The sequence below is a fragment of the Pseudophryne corroboree genome, chromosome 4 (assembly GCF_028390025.1).
Source record: "Pseudophryne corroboree isolate aPseCor3 chromosome 4, aPseCor3.hap2, whole genome shotgun sequence".
Lineage (NCBI taxonomy): Eukaryota > Metazoa > Chordata > Amphibia > Anura > Myobatrachidae > Pseudophryne > Pseudophryne corroboree.
In genome coordinates, this window is record NC_086447.1 from 631086181 (window position 1) to 631106909 (window position 20729).

General features: G+C 48.3%; 1 protein-coding gene across 4 annotated transcripts in view; it reads left to right on the forward strand.

Moving 5' to 3' along the window:
- FAM120B (family with sequence similarity 120 member B) overlaps positions 1-20729 on the forward strand; it is a 650519-nt gene that overhangs the window by 612607 nt on the left and 17183 nt on the right. For all 4 annotated transcript variants that reach the window (XM_063917695.1, XM_063917694.1, XM_063917697.1 and 1 more), the window contains 2 exons: positions 17329-17439; positions 17816-17902. In XM_063917695.1, coding sequence (XP_063773765.1) covers positions 17329-17439; positions 17816-17902 — 198 coding nt within the window. The remainder of the gene's footprint in view (positions 1-17328; positions 17440-17815; positions 17903-20729) is intronic.

Consider the following 20729-nt stretch of genomic DNA (forward strand, 5'->3'; position numbering starts at 1 on the left):
CCAAGCCATCTGTATCCTTTATGGAAACCAAATAAGTAGAGGTAGGGACATTAAGCATTTAGGAACCTCCACGCTATTACGTCATCTGCAGCGAGCTTATAGCAGGTGTAGGGTGTCAGAAACTGGTGCTAAGAAAATAACAAGCAGTCCAGCAGCAAATGTCTTTCTTCTCTCTACTAGAACCAGCAGCTGCGATCCCCACCACCAACACCTTCATTAATAACCTCAATATCCTCATTTTTGACCAGAGATGGTCGTGAAACCAGTTTGTTATTACTAGGTGAATCCTCCCCTTTCCAGGATTCCGCAGAAGAATCCTTAAGTGCAAGGCCTGCTGCTGCTGGGGGTAGTTCATCATCCCAGAAGTGGAACAAGAAAACTGCTAGTACTAGTAGTATTTCCCAAAAACAACTGACTGTTCAGCAATGCTTGGCAAGGTGAAACAAGTATGTCAGTTCTCGCCCAGTCGCACAGCGTATCACTGACGCCATGACTGCCTGGATAGTAACAGATCTGCGTCCAATATCTGCCATCAGTTCAGTAGGCTTTACGCAGTTAATGGAGGCCGCATGTCCATGGTACCAAATTCCATCTCGGTTCCATTTCACCAGAAAGGCCATTCCTCGGCTATACCAGGATGTTAAGAAAAACCTCATTCACGGCCTAATAAATGCCATTGTAGCCAATGTCCACCTAACCACAGATATGTGGACAAGCGGGAGTAGGCAAACTAAAGATTATATGAGTGTGACAGCCCACTGGGTAGTTGAATCACCTTTAGCAGCAGCAGCAGTACTATCTAGCAAACATCACCAGCTCATTCAAAGGCAGGCTACTATGTGTTTCACCGGCTTTACTAAGAGACGTACCTCTGACAACCTCTTAGAGAAACTAAGGGATGTGATAGCAACATGGCTTAACCCACTTGGACTCTCCTCAGGATTTGTAATTTCGGATAATGCCAATAATATTGTGAAAGCATTACAGCTGGGTGAATTCCAACACATCCCCTGTTTTGCTCACATGATAAACCTGGTGGTTCAGCGTTTGTTTAAAAATGACAGGAGCATGCAAGAGATGCTGTCTGTGGCCCGAAAGATTTGGGGGCATTTTCGGCATTCCGCAACAGCTGCAAGAAGAGTTGAATCTGCTCTTCCATTAACTGAAGCAAGAGGTGGTGACAAGGTGGAACTCCACCCTTCATATGCTTCAGCAGATGGACGAGCAGCATAAAGCCATTCATAGCTATACAACCGAGCCATGACTTTGGGAGAGGAAGGGGTGGTATGTACCTCAGCCCAGCACACTGGAAGTTACTTTCTGTCTTGTGCAAGGTGCTCAAACCCTTCGAAGTAGCCACTTCTGTCAGAACTGTGAAGTCAGTTCCGACACTGCTAGCTTAAGCCAGGTGGTTCCCCTAATTAGGCTTTAGGAAAAACAGCTGGAGAAATTAAAGGAGAAGAAAAAACAAGGCAAATCTGCAAAATATGCCGGACTTGTAGATCAAGCCCTTTTTTTGCTAAGTGGGGATACAAGGGTTGACAATATCTAGAAATCGGATCACTACATTTTGGTAACCGTACTTGATCCTAGGTTCAAGTCCTATGCATTGTCTTTCTTTCCAAACGACTCAGATCTTAAGAGATGTAAAGAGCTCCTGGTGAGCAAGTTGGCAGCTGAAGTGATGTGTCCTCCTTCACTTTCTTCCGAATCAGCGAGGAAAACTTAAAACCCATATATTTTTTATTTTAAAAATAACATTTTGAATGACCTATGGTCAGATTTTCTCATTGGCACTCTGGTTCAGATCCTAGCAATGTCCTTGATTTGCAGAAGGTTACAGTCAGTTTAGGGAAATAAAGTATGTAAAGGCATGAGAATTGTAATGGTACAGGGCAAACAAGATAAGAAATATTCAACTCATGTCATGTAAAGGTGAAAGAGCCTTCAGCCACGACCGTATCTACCATAGATGCAGGGAGTGCAACTAGTATAGGGCCCAGTGCTGAGAGCGGCCCACCTTTCCTGCCAAAGTTACATGTGTTATTTACATTTCTCTTACGTCCTAGAGGATGCTGGGGACTCCAAAAGGACCATGGGGTATAGACAGGATCCAGGGAACATGGGCACACTAAAAGACTTTGACTGGGTGTGAACTGGCTCCTCCCTTTATGCCCCTCCTCCAGACCTCAGTTAGATTCTGTGCCCAGGAGTGACTGGACACACACTAGGGGAGCTCTACTGAGTTTCACTGGCAAGACTTTTGTTAGGTTTTTTATTTTCAGGGAGACCTGCTGGCTACAGGCTCCCTGCATCGTGGGACTGAGGGGGAGAAGTCAGACCTACTTCTTCTTAGTTCAAAGGCTCTGCTTTTTAGGCTACTGGACACCATTAGCTCCAGAGGGTTCGATCACTTGGTGCGCCTAGCTGCTTGTTCCCGGAGCCGCGCCGTCACCCCCCTCACAGAAGCCAGAAGAGAGAAGCCGGGTTAGTATTAGAAGAACAGAAGGCTTCAGACGACAGAAGACTTCAGTGACGGAGGTACATGCTCCCACACACATCACCAACGGCACTCACAGGGTGCAGGGCGCTGGGGGGGAGCGCTTTGGGCAGCAGTTACTGAAGGCTTTTTTACACTGGCACAAGGCATATTCGGTGCCCGGGCACCGTATACGATACCCCCGCCAGTATACAAAATTCAAATTTGAGCGGGACTACAGGGCGCCGGAAAGGGGCGGGGCTTAGCCGCACAGCTCACCAGCGCCATTTTCTCTCTCCACAGCCGCTGCAGAGACGCTGGCCCGGTCCTCCAGGCTCCTTACAAGTAACAAGGGAGCAAAACGGGGGGGGGGCACATGCAATTTGGTGCTTATATGTATATTACAGCGCAAACACCATATATTATTTGTTTGTAGTATATGGGCGCTGGGGTGTGAGCTGGCATACTCCCTCTGTGTTCTCTCTACAGGCTTCCCTGTGGGTCTGTCCCCTTTATTTGGCCGGTGTGAGTGTGGGTGTGTCGGTACTATGTGTCAACATGTCTGAGGCTGAGTGTTCCTCCTCGGAAGTTACTGGGGGTGCAGAAAAAGATTTGGGAATGACTATGTCGGCACAGCCGACTGCTGATTGGGTGAATATGTTGAGTGCACTGAATGCAAATGTGGCTTTATTGTCTAAGAGGCTGGATAAATCAGATTCTCAGACACAAACATGGAGAAAATCCATGGAGGACGCTTTGTCTCAGGTACAGACCCCCTCAGGGTCACATAAACGTTCCGTTGCCCAGATGGCAGATACTGATACCGACACAGACTCGGATTCCAGTGTCGTTTTCAATGAGGCTACTTTACATCCAAAGGTAGTTAAGAGTATTCAGTATATGATTGTGGCTATTAAAGATGTTTTGCATATTTCTGAAGAGCCCCCTGTTCCAGATAAGAGGGTTTGTTTGTATAAGGGAAAAAAACCTGAGGTGACGTTTCCCCCCTCTCATGAACTGAACGCTCTTTGTGAAAAGGCTTGGGAGTCGCCTGACAAAAGGTGTCAGATTCCCAAGAGAAATTTTATGGCATATCCTTTCCCCTCTGACGACAGGGAGAAATGGGAGTCGTCACCCAATGTGGACAAGGCTCTATCCCGATTGTCCAAAAAGGTGGCGCTTCCGTCTCCTGACACGGCTGCCCTCAAGGATCCGGCGGATCGCAAACAGGAGACGAAGTTGAAGGCCATTTTTGTTACTACTGGTGCATTACTCAGACCTGCTGTGATGTCGGCGTGGGTGAGTAGTGCTATTGCTAAGTGGGCTGATAATTTAGCTTCTGATATGGATACCCTTGATAAGGATAATATTCTTTTGACTCTTGGTTATATCAAGGACGCTGCAGATTACCTAAAGGATGCGGCGAGGGATATTGGCCTCTTGGGATCAAGAGCCAATGCCATGGCGGTCTCGGCCAGGAGGGCGCTGTGGATTCATCAATGGAATGCTGATGCCGACTACAAGAAAGCTATGAAGGCTCTTCCTTTTAAAGGTAGTGTCTTGTTTGGTGATGGCCTTGCTGACCTGGTGTCTACCGCTACTGCGGGTAAGTCATCTTTTCTTCCTTATGTTCCCACACAACAGAAAAAGGCTCCCCATTATCAGATGCAGTCCTTTCAGCCTAATAAATACAAAAAAGGAAAGGGCTCGTCCTTCCTCGCTTCAAAGGGTAGAGGAAGGGGAAAGAGGTCACCTGCCGTGCCTGGTACCCAGGACCAAAAGTCCTCCCCCGCCTCTACCAAGTCCACCGCATGACGCTGGGGATCCCCTGCGGGAGTCCGTGCCGGTGGGGGGCGGTCTCCGATTCTTCAGTCAGGTTTGGGTTCAATCGGCCCTGGATCCTTGGGTCAAGGACATAGTCTCCCAAGGGTACAAACTGGAGTTTCAGGAGATACCCCCCCCCACCCCCGCTTTTTCAAGTCGTCCTTGCCAGTTTCTCTTCCAGAAAGGAAAGTAGTAAATGCTGCGATACAAAAGCTGTGTCAACAGAGGGTCATTGTACCGGTTCCCCCGTCCCAACGGGGGGAAGGGTTCTATTCGAGCCTCTTTGTAGTGCCGAAGCCGGACGGCTCGGTCAGAACGATTCTGAACCTAAAATCCCTCAATCCATACTGAAAACTTTAAAGTTCAAGATGGAATCTCTTCGAGCTGTGATCTCCAGCCTAGAAGGGGGGGATTTTATGGCGTCAGTCGACATTATTATTATTACATTTTATTTATAAGGCGCCACATGTGTTTCGCAGCGCCGTACAAAGGACAGTACAGGGGACAAAACATTGCATTACAGTAAATAAATAACAGAAATAGAGTACAGGTAACAGAGCACCACACATTCTCAAGACATAATACAGCTAAGATGTAAGTATTGAGGGAGTGATCATCGTACTACTAGAGGCTGGTGGCCATAGATGGAGATGAGCCTTTACTAGCAGGATAAAGATGGTCGTTGAGTAGGGGAGAGCTGTGAGTGAAATGTGTTGAGACGAGGGCTTAGATAACAAGAGGAAAGAGGGCCCTGCTCTGAAGAGCTAACAATCTATTGGGGAGGGGTGACAGACAGATGACAAGAGGTGCAGGTAAGTGGGAGGTAGCCTGATGACAGTATGCAAGCAAAGCTGAGATGTTCACGGCATGAGGCAGGGGGATGGAGGCGCGGCTTAAACACTGGGTTATGCATCGGGAGGGTATGCTTTGATGAATAGGTGGGTTTTTAGTGCTCGTTTGAAGCTTTGCAAGGTTGGGGAGAGTCTAATGGAGCGGGGGAGTGCGTTCCACTGAAGGGGTGCAGCACGGGCAAAATCCTGAACTCGTGCATGGGAAGCAGTGACCAGGGTGGTGGAGAGGCGACGGTCATTAGTCGACCGTAGGGGGCGGGAGGGAGTATGAAGGGAAAGGAGGTTGGAGATGTAGGGAGCAGTGGAATTAGAGATGGCCTTGTATGTGAGGGTGAGGAGTTTGAAGAGGATTCTGTAGGGGAATGGGAGCCAGTGTAGATTTTGTTGAAGGGGAGTGGCAGATGTGGTGCGGCGGGAGAGGAAGATAAGCCTAGCTGCGGAGTTCAGGACAGATTGGAGGGGAGCAAGATGGGAGCAAGCGAGGCCAGTGAGGAGGACATTGCAGTAGTCAAGTCGTGAGATGACTAGTGAGTGGATGATGAGTTTAGTTGCACTCTGGGAGAGATATGGCCTGATACGAGCAATGTTGTGTAGCTGGAAACGACAGGATTGTGCCAGAGCTTGGATGTGAGGTGCAAAGGAGAGGGAGGAGTCAAGAGTGACGCCCAGGCAGCGGAGTTGGGGAATGGGGGAGATGGTGGTGTTGTCAACAATGATGGAGATATTGGTCGGGGGTGTTGCTCTGGATGGGGGGAAGATGATGAGTTCCGTTTTGTCCATGTTGAGCTTTAGAGAGCGTTCAGACATCCAGGAGGAGATTGCAGAGAGGCAGCTGGAAACCTGAGAGAGGACAGAGGGGGACAGATCAGGAGATGAGAGGTAGAATTGTGTGTCATCAGCATAGAGGTGGTATTGAAGGCCAAATGAGTTAATGAGCGCACCCAGGGAAGAGGTGTACAGGGAGAACAGAAGGGGTCCAAGGACAGAACCTTGAGGGACACCAACAGGAAGGATGGAAGGGTGTGAGGTGGTGCTTGAGGCAGACACAGAGAAGGAGCGGTTAGTGAGGTAAGAAGAAAACCAGTCAAGGACAGTGCTAGAGAGGCCAGCGTTTTGGAGTGTGCTGAGGAGGAGAGGATGATCTACGGTGTCAAAGGCAGCAGAGAGGTCCAGAAGGATGAGCAGAGAGAAGTGGCCCCTGGATTTGGCCGAAAGCAGGTCATTGGTGACTTTCACCAGGGCAGTCTCAGTTGAGTGGAGTGGGCGAAAGCCAGATTGTAGTGGATCGAGGATGGAGTTGTCAGAGAGGTAGCTTGTGAGACGGCTGTAGACTAGTCGTTCAAGTAATTTGGAGGCGAAAGGGAGAAGAGAGATGGGGCGGTAGTTAGTGGGTGATGAGGGGTCGAGGTTGGGTTTTTTGAGAATAGGCGAGACCAGAGCATGTTTGAATGGTGAGGGGAAGATGCCGGTGGAGAGGGACAGGTTAAAGAGGTGAGCAAGGTGGGAGCAGGCAGTGGGGGAGAGGGAGCGGAGAAGACAGGAGGGAAGGGGGTCCAGGGGGCAGGTGGTGGGGGGGGGGATAAGATGAGGGAGTGGACTTCCTTTTCTGAAGTGGGATGGAAGGAGGACAGGGTGGGATAGATGGAGGGGAGGGATAAAGGGGGCAGGGGGGTAGCAGAGGGGTGACGGCGGGAGATGTCGTGTCGGATATCCTCAATTTTGGAGATGAAGAAGGAGGCAAAGTCAGTGGCAGTGAGGGAGGATGGGAGGGGAGGAGGAGGGGGGCGAAGGAGAGTGTTGAAAGTTTCAAAGAGACGGCGTGGACAGGAGGACTGAGAAGAGATGAGTGCTTGGAAAAAGGATTGCTTAAAGGATGCCTACTTACACGTCCCGATATATCCTCCTCATCAGGCCTTCCTAAGATTTGCGGTGCAGGATTGTCATTACCAATTTCAGATATTGCCGTTTGGGCTTTCCACGGCCCCGAGGGTTTTACCAAGGTAATGGCGGAAATGATGGTACTCCTTCGCAAGCAGGGGGTCACAACTATCCCGTACTTGGACAATCTCCTGATAAAGGCGAGATCAAAGGAAAAGTTGTTAAGAAATGTGGAACTCTCCCTGTCGGTTCTGCGACATCACGGTTGGATTCTAAATTTGCCGAAGTCTCAGTTGATCCCGACAAATCGTCTGCCCTTCTTGGGCATGATTCTAGACACGGAACTACAGAGAGTGTTTCTTCCTGCGGACAAAGCTCTGGAAATCCAGACCATGGTCAAGGAACTTCTGAGACCGACAAGAGTGTCGATTCATCAATGCACTTGAGTGCTAGGGAAGATGGTTGCGGCTTACGAAGCCATTCCGTTTGGCAGGTTTCATGCCCGGGTGTTTCAGTGCGATCTGCTGAACAAATGGTCCGGGTCTCACCTACACATGCACCAGAAAATAAGTCTATCTTCTAGGACCAGGATTTCTCTCCTGTGGTGGCTGCACACTTCTCACCTTCTAGAGGGACGCCGTTTCAGAATCCAGGACTGGGTCCTGCTGACCACAGATGCAAGTCTCCGAGGCTGGGGTGCAGTCACACAAGGAAGAAGTTTCCAGGGAAAATGGTCAAGCCAGGAATCTTGTCTCCACATAAATGTTCTCGAGTTATGTCCATTTACAAAGGCCTCCTGCAGGCGAAGAACATTCTTCAGGGTCTCCCTGTCCTGATCCAGTCGGACAATATAACAGCGGTGGCGTACGTAAACCGCCAAGGCGGAACAAGGAGCAGGGCGGCAATGGCGGAGGCCACAAGAGTTCTCCGCTGGGCGGAACAGCATGTGAGCGCTCTGTCAGCAGTCTTCCTTCCGGGCGTGGACAACTGGGAAGCAGACTTCCTCAGCAGACACGATCTCCATCCAGGAGAGTGGTCTTTTTATCAAGAGTTGTTTGCAGAGGTAACAAGGAATTGTGGAATTCCTCAAATAGACATGATGGCGTCTCGCCTCAACAAGAAGCTTCCGACGTATTGTTCCAGGTCGAGGGACCCCCAAGCCAGTGCAGTGGACGCCCTGGTAACTCCGTGGGTGTTTCGGTCGGTGTATGTGTTCCCTCCTCTTCCTCTCATTCCAGTGTTGAAGATTATAAGACGAACAAGGGTTCAGGCAATGCTCGTCGTTCCCGATTGGCCACGGAGGGCCTGGTATCCGGATCTTCAGGAGTTACTAGTAGAAGATCCTTGGCCCCTTCCTCTTCGAGAAGACCTGTTGCTGCAGGGGCCCTGCGTGTTCCCGGACTTACCGTGGCTGCGTTTGACGGCGTGGAGGTTGAACGCTAGATCCTAGCTCGGAAATGTATTCCCGGGGAGGTCATCCCCACTCTCCTTAAGGCTAGAAAGGAGGTCACGGCAAAACATTATCACCGTATTTGGAGAAAATATGTGTCGTGGTGTGAAACCAAAGCGGCTCCTGTGGAGGAGTTTTATTTGGGTCGGTTCCTCCATTTTTTGCAGGCAGGCGTGGATGCAGGCCTGAAATTGGGTTCCATCAAAGTGCAAATTTCGGCTTTATCTATTTTCTTTCAAAAAGAATTGGCCGTCCTTCCTGAGGTTCAGACTTTCGTGAAGGGAGTGTTGCATATCCATCCTCCGTTTGTGCCACCCGTGGCACCGTGGGATCTTGAAGTGGTGTTACAGTTTCTTATGTCTCACTGGTTTGAACCTTTGCGAAAGGTTGAGTTAAAGTTTCTCACTTGGAAAGTGGTCATGCTTTTGGCTTTGGCCTCTGCCAGACGAGTGTCAAAATTGGCGGCTTTGTCTCACAAGAGCCCGTATTTGATTTTTCATGTGGATAGAGCGGAATTGAGGACTCGTCAACAATTTCTGCCGAAGGTGGATTCTTCGTTTCACATAAATCAACCTATTGTGGTACCTGTGGCTACGGAGGCTGTGGCAGTCCCAAAATCTCTTGATGTCGTAAGAGCTTTGAAAATTTATGTCGCCAGGACGGCTCTTGTTAGGAAAATGGAAACACTGTTTGTCCTGTATGCCGCCAATAAGATTGGAAAACCTGCTTCCAAGCAGACCATTGCACGCTGGATTTGTAATACGATTCAGCACGTTCATTCTTGGGCTGGGTTGCCGTTGCCGAAGTCAGTAAAGGCCCATTCTACCAGGAAGGTGGGCTCGTCTTGGGCGGCTGCCCGAGGGGTCTCGGCACTTCAACTTTGCCGAGCAGCTATGTGGTCGGGTTCAAACACTTTTGCTAAGTTCTATAAGTTTGATACCCTGGCTGAGGAGGACCTCATGTTTACTCAATCGGTGCTGCAGAGTCGTCCGCACTCTCCCGCCCGGTCTGGAGCTTTGGTATAGACCCCATGGTCCTTTTGGAGTCCCCAGCATCCTCTAGGATGTAATAGAAAATAGGATTTTAATACCTACCGGTCAATCCTTTTCTCCTAGTCCGTAGAGGATGCTGGGCGCCCATCCCAGCGCGGACTGTTTCTTGCAGTTTGTATTGATACTTGTTGTTTTCGGTTGCACAAAGGTTGTGTATCAGTTGTGTTCTGCTTGTTGCTGTTGTTAGTTCATACTGTTATCTGGTATTCTTGCTAATCCAGTTGTACGGTGTGTTTGTGGTGTGGGCTGGTATGTTTCTCGCCTTAGTTTAGCAAAAATCCGGTTTCAGAAAAAAGTGGAATGATATGCCAATTTTTCACTCATAAAAATAAATTTTTATTAAAAACAACTCTCTTAAAAATCTTTAAGGAGCATACCCGGATTGGAGATAGCCCAGGAATCAGATGGTAGCTATGAAAAAACGGGGCCCCGTTTAATCAATCCCAGAAGTCTCTTCTCACCGGATAGCATCCTTTCCGTGGCACAGGTCCCCCCACCTACGCGTTTCAATCCTCCAGGGATCTTTGTCAAGGTGTATCATGTTATGTGTTCACATACAACTTTTTTTCTTGTAAGTCCTTTATTGGAGGGGGCATCCCCTGACACTGATATCCTGCACTGGTGCGATTGAATTATTCTATGTGCCCCTATACAAGCTTTTCACTTGTGAGTTTTATATTGAAGGGGGCATCCCCTGAAATTTATATGGCGATGGTTCTCTAAGTAAAATCCACTCCCTACTCTCTGATTGGATGTAGGGGTATAAAACCCCGATTGAAACTCATCACTATTAGTGAGGTGCTACTTCCTCATTTGAATGTGCAATTTTACCCAATAGTATTACACAAGGATTTGTGTTTTTGTTCTCTTTCGTGTTACACATCATCTAAAGAGACAAGTGGAACATCTCAAGAATCACATAAATCAGGGGAGTACATTTTTCCTTTCTACCAAATTTTTTTTTTTAGTTTAGGCGCACATACTGTATATACCAGAGATCATTTGTTTTTCTTCTAATGACCATTTCAACCTAGTGCATGTCGACCAATAGTGGTCGACCTAATGACTGTTGACATAAGTCTTGTCGACCTAATGACTGTAAGCCCTTTATATTATTACCATTATGTTCTATTTGATGGTGGATGTGTCTCCTTTTTCTTTGAAAGCTCTGTTATATGCTGTTTTCTGAAAAATCAATAAAAATATGTAAAAAAAAACAAAAATAAGGTGGATTCAGTATGATTTCCCGACACTCGGGATCCCGGCAGTCGAAAAACCGACGCCGGAATACCGGCAGTCAAAATCCCGACATTGAGCGCAGCGTGTCCCCTCAGTGGCGAGCTATTATATTCTCCCTCGTGGACCACCACCCTACTGGGAATACCGGGTAGTGATCGGGATTTTGATCACTAGCATTTTGACTGCTGTCGGGATTCCAGCATCGGTATTTCGACTGCTGGGATCCCGTCTGTCGGGAACCTAACTGCATCCCATATTTACATATCATCAACCTTATTATTTAACCATAAGCTTTATTTATATAGCGTTTACCTATTACATAGTACTAAAGAGATATTTGATCATTCACATCATTACACCAGTTCCTGCCTTGATGGAGCTTACTATCTGTATGTCCAGCCACATTAACACACATACATACACACACACACACACACACACACACACACACACACGCTAAGTTTAACTTCAGCAGTACCAGTTAACCTACCATTACTGTACTTTTTGGGATTGTGAAAGGTGATAGAGGGACACCCAGAGGATACCATCCAAACCAGGGGCGTATCTAGAGAGGAGGGGACCTGTGTGCAGTGTCCGGGTGTGGGCCCCCTCATTTCCCATCTCGTAGCCGGCAGCAGCGCTGTTACCGCTCATTCTGAGACTCTGGCACAGTGCCAGAGCCTACAGCGCATGCGCAAGTCCCCGAAAACTCTGGCATTAGAGACTGCGCCAGAGTCTCTAGTGCTCAGACAGAGCACTAACAGCGCGGCTGCCAGCAAAGGAACTTGCGAGAAGAAGGTACCCACATCCGGATACCAGAAAGGTAAGTATATAGAAGAAATGGGTGCAGTGTCCAGGGGCCCGTGTGCACCGCACACACTGCACCCATTATAGATACGCCAGTGATCCAAACAGGGCCGGACTGGGACTAAAAATAGGCCCTGGCATTTTTGAAGCACACAGGCCCACCCCTGTGACTCCTCCCCTTACTATTCCTGACTCCTCACACTTATTAGTCTATGTTCTTACAAATATAATTAATATTCTAACAACATACAGGCGTACATCATTCTCTATTAAAATATACACAACCAGTGGTTGAAGTGGAAATTTTGAAGTGGGGGTATGGAAATGTGAGGTTTGTAATTAAGCGCGCTCCGGAAAAGGGGGCGTGGTCACTCAAAGGGGGCGTGGCCTTCAGTGTAGTTTACCACACCATACACCCCTTGTACGCATTATGCACCACAATAGTAGGACCCCTTATACTATCTAGTACTGCTGCCCCTTTCACATTATACCACACAGTATGAGCCAAAATTCACATTACAGCACCCGGTATGAGCCGAAATTTACATTATATGCCCCCGATAGTGCAGTGCCAGGTATACAAATGCCCCCACAGTGCCAGGTATACAAATGCCCCCACAGTGCCTGGTATACAAATGCCCCCACAGTGCCAGGTATACAGATGCCCCCACAGTGCCAGGTATACAGATGCCCCCACAGTGCCAGGTATACAAATGCCCCAACAGTGCCAGGTAAACAATTGCCCCCACAGTGACAGGTAAACAATTGCCCCCACAGTGCCAGGTATACAAATGCCCCCACAGTGCCAGATCCACAAATGCCCCCCACAGTGCCAGGTATACAAATGCCCCCACAGTGCCAGGTATACAAATGCCCCCACAGTGCCAGATCCACAAATGCCCCCACAGTGCCAGGTATACAAATGCCCCCACAGTGCCAGGTATACAGATGCCCCCACAGTGCAAGGTATACAGATGCCCCCACAGTGCCATGTATACAGATGCCCCCACAGTGCCAGGTAAACAATTGCCCCCACAGTGCAAGGTATACAAATGCCCCACAGTGCCAGCCAATTGCCCCCATAGTGCCAGGTATACAAACGCCCCCACAGTGCCAGGTATACAAATGCCCCCACAGTGCCAGGTATACAGATGCCCCCACAGTGCAAGGTGTACAGATGCCCCCACAGTGCCATGTATACAGATGCCCCCACAGTGCCAGGTAAACAATTGCCCCCACAGTGCCAGGTATACAAATGCCCCACAGTGCCAGCCAATTGCCCCCACAGTGCCAGGTATACAATTGCCCCACGGTGCCAGCCAATTGCCCCCACAGTGCCAGGTATACAATTGCCCCCACAGCAGCCAGTGCTGCAGCTGCTTACCGCTGCTGCACTGCTGCTGCTGCTGCTCCTCCTCCTCCGGGCTGTGAGGGACGGGGATGAGAGTGCCGGGCGCCCGCCATCGCGGCTGTGTCTGGCGCGGCAGCGTATAGCGTTCAAACCAGCCGCCGGTTCGTGAGCCAATCAGAGCTCGCGGACCGGCGGCTTCTGATTGGCTGCCGGTCCGCGAGCTCTGATTGGCTCACGAACCGGCGGCTGCTTTGAAGTCCGCTATACGCGCCGCGCCAGACACAGTCGTGCTGGCGGGCGCCCGGCGCTCTCACCCCCGTCCCGCACAGCTCTCCAATCCTGACAGCTGAGACGCGCTGCCGCCGGACTGAGCGGCAGCGCGTCTCAGTGACCGCTGGACCGGCCCACGTGGCCATCGGCCCTTCTGGCATTTGCCAGAAGTGCCAGATGGCCAGTCCGGCCCTGGATCCAAACATACTTTACATAGTCATTCTACGGTTAGAATCGAACCCATGGAATCTGAAATGTGAGGAAGCAGCGCTATCCCGGTGCCTTATATGTTCATGCAGTGCCAGATTAATGTCCACAGGAGCCTGGAGCTGAAATTCATGAAAGGCCTATTGTGTGTCGCTGCAGCAGCGCTGGATTTAGGGGGGACAGGGGAGACATTATTTCTCGGGGGCACTACTTGTCTGCCATCAACCACCAGGCGATTGCATGTATTTTTCTAACTCTCTCTGCACATGTTATATCTGCCCCCCCTGCAATGCACATGGGTGGTCATTCCGAGTTGTTCGCTCGTTGCCGATTTTCGCTATGCTGCAATTTGCTGCTAAATGCGCATGGTACGCAGCGCGCATGCGCTTAGTTATTTAACTAAAAACGTAGCAGTTTTGCTGTTGTTTGTGCGGCGCTTTTCAGTCGCTCTGCTGATCGGTGAGTGATTGACAGGAAAGGGGCGTTTCTGGGTGGTAACTGAGCGTTTTCTGGGAGTGTGCTAAAAAACGCAGGCATGTCAGGCAAAAACGCAAGAGTGTCTGGAGAAATGGGGGAGTGGCTGGCCGAACGCAGGGCGTGTTTGTGACGTCAAACCAGGAACTAAACGGACTGAGCTGATCGCAATCTAGGAGTAGGTCTGGAGCTACTCAGAAACTGCAAGGAATTATTTAGTAGCAGTTCTGCTAATCTTTCGTTCGCTATTCTGCTAAGCTAAGATACACTCCCAGAGGGCAGCGGCCTAGCGTTTGCAATGCTGCTAAAAGCAGCTAGCGAGCGAACAACTCGGAATGACCACCATGGTTTTGACCATTAGCTAACAAATTTGCTGCTGCAATCAGGTCTGAATTAGGCCCTAAGGGCCAGGCCTACATGTGTTCAGTGGTTTCCTCAAACTCTCCCATCATGCACCTAAAGCTGAGTACCCAACTCGGCCAGCTCACATCAGTGGTGGGCGCTGATTTACATTTGCCCTTTGAGGAGACCATCACACAGAAGGATCAGTAAAAGATGGCTGTGCTCTTCTGCTGCGTAAGTGAGTTATGCACCAGGACTGCAAGCACAGCTGTCACATAACAGGAGACTCATTACAGCCCCAGCAGTGGCCCCCATCTGCACTGGCCAAAGGCTACAAGTGCAGCTCTGTGACGTCTCTATAGAACAGCAGAGGACTTCAAACGTAGGCTCTCTCTATGGAGGGCATAGATGGTGCCTACCTTCAATCACTTTATAGTGTAGCTTCTGTATAACAAGAAAAAGTTTTGGGTTTTTTTGTGTGAAAGGGTGAGCACTGTATTGTCTGCCTTTCCTTGAGTGCTAGAATAGTTTTAATTAATAAAAATAAATTCCAAAATTATCCACTGTCTATTGCCATATTTATTGCAGTGTTCATCCCACATTTCTAGCCACTGCAGTAAATTATAAACGTAACTACCTACTTACCTATTGTCTTTTTAGAAAATAAATAGCTATAATGGCAATACTGCACTAGGATGGTAAGGGTTTACTTAATGCTTCGCTGATGTGCATTCATGAGCCAATTTGGGTTTTCAGTTTTACTTTTTAATTAAGTAATACAAATACATTTTTAAATAAAAAATATTTAAGATGATACAAAACTAAAAAAAAGTTTTTACATACAACAAAATAAAAATAAAAATGTTTTAAACTGTCAACGCCATCCTGAGATGGCGCTAACAGAACTGGTAATGTGGTGGTGCAAGTAGCACTACGATATTAGTTAAATAGGCTTCCCCATGCAAAGGCTGTAGGGAAACCTTCACCAGATAGCAGTGTTATCACTTACCAGTGATAAATTTTATGTTTCTAGAAAAAGTCACTGATTAGGATATTTGATAAAATTATTATTATTATTAATAATAATAATAATTATTATTATTATTATTATTATTATTATTATTATTATTATAGATACCTATATCAGTATATTACAGAGAGCATCGGTGACTTCCGTATATTACAGAGAGCATCAGTGAGCACTGTATTATAAAGAGAGCATCAGTGACCACTGTATATTACAGAGAGCATCAGTGACCACTGTATTATACAGAGAGCAGCAGTGAACACTGCATATTACAAAAAGCATCGGAGATCACCGTATATTACAGAGAGCATCATAGAAAAGACCCCTGGAATAGGATAAATCAGGCAGCAAGCTGCAGGCAGATATATATATATATATATATATACATTTATCTATTTTTATGTTCTGCTATCCTCAAAGAGTGCCTCAATAGTTATCTTTACTGCCATGCAGAGGCATAACTAGGGTTGATGGCACCCAGGGCAAATAAAAAAATTGGTGCCCGCGCCAATTATATAGTACCCAGAACATCCCACTGGGACGCACACACAGGACCCAGGGCAATTGTCATTCCTGTTAAAAGCCCTTACATACAGAGCAAAGAACCTCCAGTCAGGGAGGACAACAAAGATTCATGGGAAAGACACCTGAAGCAGAGAGAAAGACATGTAGCAGAGAGAGAGAGAGACACATAGAGGAGAGAGAGAGAGAGAGACTTGGAGCAGAGAGAAAGAGACACTTGGAGCAGAGAGAGACCAAGGGCAGACAGAGAGAGAGAGAGAGACCTGGGGAAGTTAGAGAGAGAGGTAGTGAATAAGGAAATTAATCTTGGAGTGTAGGTGAGGCAGTAAGTGAGGGATGGGATAATGAGAAGCTGCACAGCAGGCAGAACGGTACAGATGATGAGAAGGTAACAAGCTAGATGGATTACACGGGATACAGAAGGGGGGCTGGCGGCTGTATGGGGGGATAAATGCTGATGCTGGCCCCTTGTACACAAACACCTGCTCTGCTTACCTCACACTCATCTGTAGCAGCTCCCACTCTCTTTCTCCAAAGCCTTCCTGCAGTTCGGCCATGCCAGGGGAGGGGGCGTGTCTGAGGAGTCAGGACACTAGCACAGTCAGCGGCTACCCTTCCTCCAGGTCCCAGCACACCTCCAGGTCCCGCTGCTCTGACCGATGACTGCCCCTTCCTCTCGGAGCTCACAGGTCTCCGGGTATTGTATGAGGCGCAATGCATACCCCAGCTTGCTGCTTTGCATGCGGCCATGGGTGGGTGATCAGTATGTTTAACAATCCTTGCTCCAGCACTCCACACAGGCCAGTGCCCAGGGCCCCTGCCCTGCTATCGTTACACCACTGCTGCCATGATGCTGCCAGCAGATACCCTCTAGACGCAGAGCGTAGGGCAGCCAATGACAAACAGCAGCTGCAGAACACCTCACACCACTGCTTCTTGGCATATTTAATCTTTTCAAGTACAGGACTGGCAGCTGAAGCAGGGCGAGTGGGACAATGCTGCGTACTTCAGGCGACGGAGTGCTCAGGAGCAGATGACTCAGGGGGCAGGGCTTAGCATGGCCCAGGGATGGAGCTTCAGGTGACGGGGGATCGAGAAGAGGAAGGGCCAAGGGGCGAAGCTTATAATAGTCCGGGGACACAGCTTTGGATGCTATGTGAGAGGAACTGGGAAATCAGGTTCAGCTGCAGACGGAATAAGGGGGTGGAGCTTATTGCGGACCTGAGGTGGAGCTTGGGGCCACACGGAGGGTGGGTGGTTGCTAACGGCTTGGCAAAGTTTGTTACTGGACTCGAATTGGGGGAATGCTATTTGTGATGACAGGAGAAAAGGTTTTTTCCCGTCAACACTATCTGCACTGCAGGGAATCTGTGGGCCTATTTTAGTGGGGGCCTATTTTAGTGGGGGGCCTGGAGCTGCAGCTCCATCCGCCCCATTGTTAATCCAGCCCTGAATTCATGGCATCTTTAAAGCGTCTTGCGTCCTTTGGAGAAAATAGCGATATAAATTAAATTATTACTACTGTTTAAATAACACATGCAACTTTGTTTTTCAGCAATGTCTGGTAGTTTCTACAATAGATACAGGCAATGTAATCCTCCACATGAACACAGGGGCAAAATAAATGATTGGAGTAATATCTCAAGGCATCAAGCAGGACATCAAGGTAATTTATATCTAATTGAAATAAAAACCATTGACAATCCCAGCAAAAAAAAAAAAAAAAAAAAATCTGTATCCAAACATTGGGGCAGATGTATTAACCTGGAGAAGGCATTAGGAAGTGATAAACCAGTGATAAAGGTGATAAAGGCACCAGCCAATCAAATCCTAACGGTTAATTTACATATTGGAGATGATTGGCTGGTGCCTTTATCACCTTGCACATATCACTGGTTTATCACTTCCTTATGCCTTCTCCAGGTTAATACATCTGCCCCATTATTCCAAAACTTTCCTACACCAATCGTTATAAACATTCTCAAGGCATGTAATAATTAATGTCTGCATTTATCTTGCTTGATTTTTCCTTTTTTACATAGAGCAATGGTCACAGCTTGATCCTTTGTATGAATATGAAGGTAGAGGAAATTTGCCCGAGAGTTATGAATATGGCAGATATAATCCAGGTAAAATTATTTTCTTTTTAAAGAAAAAAATTTTTTATTGAAGAAAGCATTCGTTACAGACAATACAAATAGTAGAGACAACATATGTAACATATTTATGTTATTACTTTTATCTCAATATTAGCGTATTAGTATTGTTAAAAGTAATTTAAAAAGAGCCATAGGGGTAAATTTGCTAAGATTCATGTTGCTGCTGATTTCAGCCGTGATAAATCTCGGCTGACATCGGCCATTTGAGATTGCAAATTTTTGAGGAACAAAACACACGATAATTTACTAAACCACCATGTTTTTTCAATTTAAGTTTACCAATGTCGATGGCAATCGTATTGTCAGGCAGTGTTTTACAGGGGAGTTTAGTAAAACACCATGACACCATGAAGCCCGGCGGGATCATTGAGATCCCCGTAGAGGGCTTCATTGTGTACAGTATTTAAGTAGTTTAGAAAAACATAAATTGTGTGGGGTAACCCCTTCTGAATATAACCAGGACTCTTTGAGCCAGTCCTGGTTATTAAAATACCGGGGGAAAATTGCATAGGAATTCCTAGTATTTGAAAAACCAGCACCAGGCTCTTGGACCGGTCCTGGTTCCAAAATATCGGAGGAAAAGGACATAGGGTTCCCCCGTATTTTTTAAACCGGCCCCACTAGTCAAGGAGGTAATGCCACAGCTGGAGGACACATCAATGTAGGTCCCTGCGTCCGTGGCATTACCTCCCAACTAGTCACCCCTGACGAGGTTCCCTGGGGCAGTGGGGACCCCCCAAATAAAGGGGTACCTTCCTCCAGGCACCCAAGGACCAGGGATGAAGCTCGGGGCTATGGTCGCCACCCCTGGGCTGTGGGTGGTGACTTTATAGCTTCTTTGTGTGTAAAAAAAATATATATTGTATTTAGTCTTCGTCCACTAGGGGGCACAGGGATAAACGCTGGGTATAGGAAGGCTGAGGACTGAGTCTGGGCACCAAAGAGTTACAGAACTCTTCCCAGCAGCCCTCAGTCCTCCTCTCCTATACCCTGACCGCAGCCCACCAGTTTTTTTCTTTGGTGCATGGCAGGAGCTGGGCACCTTGCGGTGGGGAGCTAAACTTAGCTCCTGGTTACAGAATGGATCTTTCTGAGTAACTATGATGCATCCCTTGGATACCTGCATAGTTACTCCTCCGCCCAGCCCAGGCGGTGGCAGCACCGGCGACTGGGTAGGTGACTTCCGCAGTGTCTAAGCGCATGGATTCCTTTTACCCACTACCTCCTAAAAAGTGTGCTAAGTGGGAAACTCCTCTTCCGGTGGACGCCCATGTGGCCAGATTGCTGAGATCTTCAGTCCTTCCCATTCCGAACACGTCTTCCCTAAAGGACCCTACGGATCGGAAGTTGGAAGCTTTCCTGAGAACGGCTTACTCGCATGCTGGGGCGGTGGCTTGTCCTGCCCAGGCCTCAGCCTGGGTTGCCAAGGCCATCGATAACTGGACAGAACAGTTGGAACAAGGTGTTTTGTCTGGTACTAGCAGACGGGAATTGCTGACCCACGTGCTCAATATCAAACAGGCTAGCACCTATTTGAGGGAAGCAGCTATGGATACCGGGGTCCTAACCTCCAAGGTATTGGCAGCAACTATACTGCTAGACGGGCGCTCTGGCTCCGGTCCTGGTGTGCTGAGGCCAGCACAAAAAATGTTCTGGAGGCTCTTCCCTTTTCTGCAGATACTCTCTTTGGACAGGGTCTGGATAAGATTGTCACAACTTTAGCGGAGGCCAAGACCACCTTCCTCCCTTCTGCAGCTCTGTCCAAGGCCAGAACTACATTTCATTCCTTTCGCCTGCATGGAAGAGCTAAGGGTCAGGCTTCCTCACGGTACCAGGCCCCATCCAAGGGAGCCAAGCCCCGCACTAAACAGCCATGGGCTACCAGACGCCCAGCTCCCAAACAGACTGAAAAATCTTCCGAGTGACGGGGCGGGCCTCCCCCTGGGGGACCCCAGGGTGGGAGGCCGACTATCCTTTCAGAAGCGTTCTCGTCTCAGGTTCTTTTCCACAGGTCTCCCAGCCCAGCGGATCTGGGGAAAGCAGAAGCTCTATGGGGATCGGTTAATTTCCTTCTGGCCGCCAATGTGATTATCCTGGATCCTCAGTCCGAGAGAGGACAGGGATTTTATTCAGCACCGTTTCTGGTGCGGAAGCCGGATGGCTGTTACCGCCCTATACTAAATTTAAAGTTGTTAAACAAGGCTCTGCAAATTCCCAAGTTCCACATGGAGTCCCTCCGCGCGATTATCCTCACCTTGGAGCCGGGGACTTTCTGGCATCACTGGACATTCAGGATGCCTATTTGCATATTCCAATTTGGACCAGTCATCAGCAGTTCCTCAGGTTTGCCATTCAACAGGACCATTACCAATTTCAGGTGTTGCCATTCGCGTTGTCAACGGCACCTCGGGTTTTTATGAAAGTCATGGCGTCCAGACTACATCGCAGGGGTGTACGGATCCTTCCTTATTTGGATGACCTGCTCCTCATAGCCCAGTCCCGGGAGGTACTACTTCAACATATTCAGCTTACGGTGAATCTTCTACAATCTCACGGCTGGAAGATAAATTGGAGCAAATCATCCTTGGTGCCTTCGCAGGAGGTGTTACATTTGGGAGTCCTGCTCAATTTGCGGCTCAAACGCATCTTCCTTCCAGTGGACAAAATTTGAAGTCTTCAATCCAAGATTCAATGTTTTCTTCTTCACCGCAGGGTGTCCATACAGGCTTGTATGTGCATCCTGGAGTCCATGGTGGCACTTTCGACATGGTGGAGTACGCAAAGTTCCATTCACGAC